At 34.1% G+C, this 6,719-nt stretch overlaps 3 protein-coding genes across 3 annotated transcripts in view; 1 reads left to right on the top strand and 2 right to left on the bottom strand.

The window, feature by feature from the left end:
• Nucleotides 1-386: 386 nt before the first annotated feature.
• Nucleotides 387-779, bottom strand: LOAG_11442 (hypothetical protein; the record flags this gene model as incomplete). The annotated part of the gene is made up of 2 exons (XM_003146961.1): nucleotides 387-550; nucleotides 611-779. The coding sequence occupies 2 exons, from the start codon at nucleotides 777-779 to the stop codon at nucleotides 387-389; spliced, it is 333 nt and encodes a 110-aa protein (XP_003147009.1).
• Nucleotides 780-2,413: 1,634 nt separating this feature from the next.
• On the bottom strand, nucleotides 2,414-3,266 carry LOAG_11441 (hypothetical protein; the record flags this gene model as incomplete). The annotated part of the gene is made up of 3 exons (XM_003146960.1): nucleotides 2,414-2,611; nucleotides 2,664-2,721; nucleotides 3,163-3,266. 3 exons carry the CDS (start codon nucleotides 3,264-3,266, stop codon nucleotides 2,414-2,416), a joined length of 360 nt encoding a protein of 119 aa, XP_003147008.1.
• A 2,765-nt stretch (nucleotides 3,267-6,031) lies between these two features.
• The window catches only part of LOAG_18645 (hypothetical protein), a gene marked incomplete at its 3' end in the record, with an annotated part of 7,632 nt that continues 6,944 nt past the window's right edge, over nucleotides 6,032-6,719 (top strand). The window contains exon 1 of the mRNA XM_020451309.1: nucleotides 6,032-6,141. Within this exon, the coding sequence (XP_020304916.1) occupies nucleotides 6,134-6,141 (8 nt within the window). The 5' untranslated portion in view covers nucleotides 6,032-6,133. The remainder of the gene's footprint in view (nucleotides 6,142-6,719) is intronic.

Raw genomic sequence — 6,719 nt, 5'->3', positions numbered from 1 at the left:
ATAATCTAGTCATGGCCACTGGAAACCTCTTCAAAAATATCACTTTATTGCTGAAGTTTCATCTGATCTTTGAGGCTGAAATGCTTCTTTTCACTCCTTTGCTAATATTATGGATCTCGTGACACCAATATGTTTCACTTTTGATTGGCGTATGGATCCATAAACTTTTCCAGCACTAGCATTCAAATATAATTTGTTTTACATGCCAATTAGTGCTGCTGCTTTTGGATTATGTGTGAATATTTGACGAAGATCCTTTTGCATATTAAGAGGCATTAAGTTGCAGATACTTTCTGTGGATGATAATTTTTTACAGAAGTTGCGAAAAATTGAATCAGGATTTTTCTCGTACAATAAGCTCGTCAAACAAGGTACATTCGTCATTCTCAGAAGTTTTGAAGATTACTCAACTTCTCCACCCTAGCGGTAAATCGATGCCTGCCGTATAACGAAAGACTGATTTGAGTACAAAATTCGTCAGAATTAATGTGGAAACTAATGTATTCAAAATCGCAGAGATCCATGTGTATCGCAAAATGCATTAAATATTCTAAATAGCTTTTATTGTTGTTTTATTGTTGGAAGCTTTGTGATATGCCGCAATAAATACCCGCAAAACGAAAAAATACGGCATAAAAGTAAACTTGTAATTTTGAACCTGCTGCATCGGTGCCATCAACGAAATTTATGCTGTCATCGAGGCTAATAAGGGTGAAATGATTGTTCTGCAATGGACAGCACTCTGATAGCAAGGCAGAGATAAGCATCAGTTTTGACATTTTTTTTTCTTTTTCTAGAAGACACTTGTACAAAGGGATTCAGACACATATTCGGTGATGAAGAAATAATCAAAGAAAGTTGTCAACTAATACTTTAAGCTCTAAGCTATGAAATACAACTGCTGATAGGCCTTATACTTTTGAATGATGTCTGATGCTTATTTTAGGCCTCAGAATCCATATACTTACGCTTCGTGAATTACAACTAACTTCCCAATAATTTTTCTTGCAAAATCATTCCTTATGCTACAGATACAATCTAGAAGAATCACTTAAAAGACTTCCTTTACCCAAAGAATAAGTGATTCTTGGTGGATCATGTTTTTCAGATAGTTATAGCAGAATTAGCAAAAGGTCATGACAAAGTAATGTTTGATCTAGACAAAGCCAAATAATGTCCTTTTTTGGTTTTTGCATTACCAAGTTTATGTGCCTGTTTATGTTTATGTTCCTTCTCACTGGGATGATTCAAATGGATGCTTTAAGCAATAACTTATTCAAATATTGGTTTGAGAAAATAAAATAAAATTTCATGAAAATTTGCAAAAGGATACATATTTTAAAGACTACTATCACATGCATTTTTTATAGATTATTTTCTAATTTGAACTCCTTCAGTCATTGGAGAGTCTTATAAGTTGTATCACTTGAATTAATAACTTTAAATTTAAGAAATAAGGTTAAAAAGAAACATAAAAACAAGATTTAGAGGCAAAGTTCAAGAAAAAACAGTTTAAAATAAAATTAGTTTTATCATTGAAATGATGATCAGACAAAACGAGATAAACTGATGATATGATGAACGACAACTTAATCAGAGACTGTAAAATTTGTTCTCAGGTCCAGTATAAGTAGACAACCGTACACTTGCAAATTCGAATTTTTTTCCGTAGCACACATGCACCATAGTAATGAAAACTGAGATGATGCTTAAAAATCAGTTAACAAAATTAACAAAAGTGACGTAAAACACTTCGAAACATTGAAATTTTCAGAAATTATAATTCAAATTGTAAAAGGCAAAGTTTTTTTTTAGTTAGCATAAAGCAGAGAGATTTGTTTTAAAAGTCGCAATACATCAGTATTATTGTTTGAATGCTGCACATGAAAGAAGTTTATTTTAATTTTTTATCAATTTCTTTCTGTTTGCCCTCTTCCCGCTTTCTAGTCTTTCTTTAATGATGATGGGATTTATTATTCTGATCATTTACTTTGGCTGGATAATTAAGATATTTGAAGAATGCAATTCGAAATTTGATTCATTGCACACTCCAATTGACATTTTAGAAGCACTTAACAAACTCCCAACCAACAGATTAATATAAAAATAAATTCATCGCTAAAACAGATTATTCAACATTACCGTTGACTGGCGCATACCAGTGTGTTAACCAAACTAGTGTATTACCGTATTAACTAGTATATATGTATTAACTATGTATTACCAGTGTATTAACCAAAGCATCACACTTATTCTTATTTGTTCGTCACCGTTTATGCAGTATTAACTAGGATATAGTTCAATTTCTCTCGCCAGTCAATTGCTTCTCTCAATTTTCTGATAAGGATTGGTGATAAGTTATTTGTCAAGTGCCAAATCTCAAGTACTTAAACCTTTTTCATTGCGCTAATCTTTATCCATATATGGGTCGATTCTGTATCCTTACCCAAACATCATCTTTAGTTTCCGATCTTAATCCGCATATCACCAGATACATACTTGTTACTAAACACCCAACTACAATACAATACGATACAATATTCCTCCTTAACCTCGTTCCAACAATCGAAACAAGAAAATGAGAAATTGGACAAGACTTGCACAACATTTTCTGTAAGGTATAGCTCTTCTGAAAATGCTATCAACACTGTTTGTAAAGTTACCTGTTTATTGAATAATGCGATTGAAGATAGGAAGAATACAGGTGCTTCTTCCTGCTTTCTGAAAACTTATAACTTAGAATTATTGTCTGCCATGAAGTTTTAGAATTTTAACTTACCTAGGTAAGGTACGGATACTTCATAAAAAGCCATAGTGAGCTACTTGAATCTGGCAATCAAAAAGGGTATTCGTAAAAACGGGTTTTTTACGTAAGAGCCGTAGGTAAATAGTTCTCACTACTTAAATCATCTGCCGACTATAGTCCAAACTTTTAGGCTAGACAATAGAGCTACTGGAAACTGGACTGCTGCAGAAGAAGCAGAAGGTAAATAGCAACATGACCTTTCCGTTAGTCAGCAATAGAGCATTTTATTTTCAAAACCCAAGACAGGAATGTCTAACGAATTGCTGTATAGACTTGTTTATTACTTCAATGATTCATTCTTGACATTCTGGAATACTGGCAAACAGTCTGAAGTTTTCTACTTATAGGATACTTACCGGCCAGTCATAAATCCTTTTGCAAAATCATATGAATCTTTCATTTTCATATTGCCCATTATATGTGCTATTACGACTATGTTGCATAAGAGCCTCATCGGCATTATTAAACTATTTAAAATGAATGCAAAATTGCTTTTTTAGAAGCCAAGAGAAGAAGGGATTTGGATACAGTGAAGTTGTAAGAGTTTTAAGGGGAAGCTTTATAATACAGCATCATTGGCCATCTGGCATTCAGGAAGCATTCTTTCTGCTATAACTTATTTATATATCGGAAATCAATTCATTCCATATGAGCCTTTGCCAGTTTTCAGAAAAAAATGAGACTGAAATTCACTTTGTACAAATGTAGATTGATGATGATCGTGGTGGTACAGTGATCAATTGCATCATCCCTTTCTGAATTATTCTTCAAAGATATTAAAAAAAATTATGCAAGAGGCAGTGATCAAAACAGACAACAATTACAGCCAGGAAATCATCATTCACCTAGGCTCGATGACAGTTGACCATAGCCAAGCAAGTTTTTGGTGCAGCTTGGCAAATTTATCACTGCTTTTCTCCACACTTCTCCGGCTGAACTTCCTCTTGTCGAGCCTTATGGTCGAAAATATTGTGAATTTAGCAACTTTTTATGAAAAGTGTATTAGAACTCCATTTGCTTTTTAATTACACGTAAAATTTGTGACATTAAAATGAATTAGTAAGCATTTGTAACGAAGTCAACAGATCATTAGCAATTTACTTGCTAAAAGAAAAAGAGTAAATGTAGGCGCGCTGTAAGGTGCTCATTGATCGGTGAAGTTAATGCATGCTTTCGGCAGTTCTTTATCCTTTATTTCTGATACATTCGATAGATGAACATAAGTTAAATTAAGAAATTTCATCTGACAGCTTCAATTCTTTTTTGAGTAAATGACATAAAGAGTGATTGGATAACAAACCTTATCGGAATTCAATACTAATATAAATCATGGCCATGACCAAGTTATTGTAGCGAATATTGATAGGGTGCGTTTGAGAGGGTGATGTCGAAGAAGAGACAACTACTGTCACCGATATAACGCGAGTTGTAGTAGCGTTGAGTTAAATTGGATTGAGTTGATTCAGGTACGATGATTTGAGTTGAGTTATACACGCACCAGATTATAGACAATTTATTGATAACAGTCCGCACTCGGTTAATAACAGGGTTTATATGTATTAGGAAATGGAAGTGGTTTTAAAGTTAAAAAAGGGTGTTCATTTAGATACAAAGGAAACTGTAAAGATCCAATTACATAATAAGTATTGTAACAAGAAAAGAGGGAAGATTAGCATCAGATTGGACATTCTTTATCCTTAAAATAAAGATGCGTCCGGACAAAAATGGGAATTGAGATAAAGACCGAAAAAACATGGAAATAAATCTAAGGAATGTAGAATTAATTAAATGAGTCATAACATTGGATATATTTTTACAATAAGAAATTTATTTGATTATATTTTTGTATGGTTGGAGTCTCGCGAATCGGAATTCGCGACATTTATTACATAATCAAAATCAATGCAACTACTAAAGACAAGCAAGACAGACAAGCATTTAACTATCTATTAGATGATAGACAGGCGAGGTAACTCATCTGTGCAGGCTGCAGACCTAGCTGCTAACATAAAGTATGGTAATCTCCAGCTTTGCTTCTCTGTAACTTGATACATGGCTTATAGATAGTAGCTGTGTATGCATCATAAATACAGCGCTTTTTTGGGAATTTCCAATCTACTAATTAAATTTACCGTTCGGTTTACTCGTTTATTTGATTTTTTTTTTAAATGTTCGAGCAGGTTTACTTTGTTACAACACCATTCCTGCTACGGCTTTTTCACAATCATCGATAAATCAAGTTTAACTTTTTTCTGTCAATTTTCCACGTAGATTGATTTAAATCCTCTCATAGATAGTGGTCTGAAATTCATTTAATTAGAACTGGCGGTGACAATATTTGGAATTTGACAATCTTAACAGAAAATTTATTCATTTGCATGATTGGCTTGATATTGATGAGAACTTCAAGCAAGGCCTTCTTAAGCTTCTTCTCTACAGGTGGGTTATGAAAAGCAGAGGGTTTTCTGAAGCAGTCTATTCAAAACCTCAGGACTTCCGACTGGCCTAATGTGTAGAAGCTAGTTTGTGTCCGGTAAAAGTAGCTGAAAATAATTTTAATTTCTAAAATTCTAAAAAGTTTTCTGAAAACTCCTTATGTTACATCTCCAAATAAAATCCCTTAATATTGCTATTTTACTTTCTTTCTAGATTAAAGTTCCATCAGTCTTCTTCATTAGCCGCCCGATAATTATATGCTGCAAAGGATCCACATTCACTTCCTTTCCTTCATTTCACAAGAACTACTTTTGAGTGAAGGAAGTGAATCAACAAAAAAATAATCAGTTAATCCTTTGGAGATCGAACTTAATCTCTTTTCAAACGGGACTATACGAAGGGAAAGTTAGTTAAATACACATTTGAACTGCTTGCATGTGTTGAACGTTAGTGTTGAACATTAAGTAGATAAATGCGAACAAAGAATGAATCAAAAATGGGCAAAGATGTTGTAGGATGAAGAGGAGCTGAGTGGCCATATCACTGATATAGCCGAGTGGTTCCTGTCACAGAGTGAATAATTAAAAGTGTTGACAAGTAGCGTAGTGTGTTTCTTCTTCCATCCTGATGAACTGCAATGGATTTGGCAAAGTTATGCAATAGCTAAATAGGATTAGTTGTCTCTTTGATCACGGCAGCTTTGGCACTGGCACTGGCAAGATAAGAGACTAGACGCACGCGGCTGCGGTCGTTTATGGGTAGTCAACAGTCGCAACTGCTCAATCGACAGCAGCAACAGCCTGGTCGACGTCGACAACATCGTCACTTTCATCATTTGTTGAGAAAGCAGCAAGCATCCGTCATCTGGAACCTTCTTCAACACGATTTTCGATGAACAAGTAAGCCATGTATTTATTGCTCTTTTGATGTCCAGAAACTTTTTTCTTCCTTACCTACTGCTTGATGGGTTTAGTTTCAGCCGCGTTTCAGTAATCCTTTTCTGATTTTCTGGATCTGTCTACTTCTACTTTCCCGCTGAGCCATTTCATGAACTTTATAGACAAAAAAGTTAAAGCAGGCAACATTCACAAAGATTCTTGCGAAGGGAGAAAGCATTGCTTGTTTGGTATGATGTTTTTATTTTCAATGAGATACTTGTAGCATATTAATGGGTAATCAATTAAGGAGATAAAATTTATAAAGATTGTTAAAGATTTAGGTGTTCCTTCAAGACGGGAAAATATCAGTACCTTTTTCCTATCATAAATCTCTCAGAACAGTTATTGATCACAAGCTGCAATGGCTGACCAGTTTGAAAAAACGATTGGGAAACTCTGAACACCCCGAGAAAATACTGAAATTTTTTGGTTGTTTTGAACTTTTCAGTTTCAATTATGGATTAATTAAGAAGCATTTTCACTAAAATGGTTCAAAATTTATAGGAGCTCTAAAAACGTTTCACCTCTGACAGGAAATG

This window comes from Loa loa, assembly GCF_000183805.2.
Source record: "Loa loa unplaced genomic scaffold supercont3.420, whole genome shotgun sequence".
Taxonomy (NCBI): domain Eukaryota; kingdom Metazoa; phylum Nematoda; class Chromadorea; order Rhabditida; family Onchocercidae; genus Loa; species Loa loa.
The sequence above is the reverse complement of the archived record's forward strand: the minus strand, read 5'-3'. Positions and strand labels throughout refer to the sequence as shown.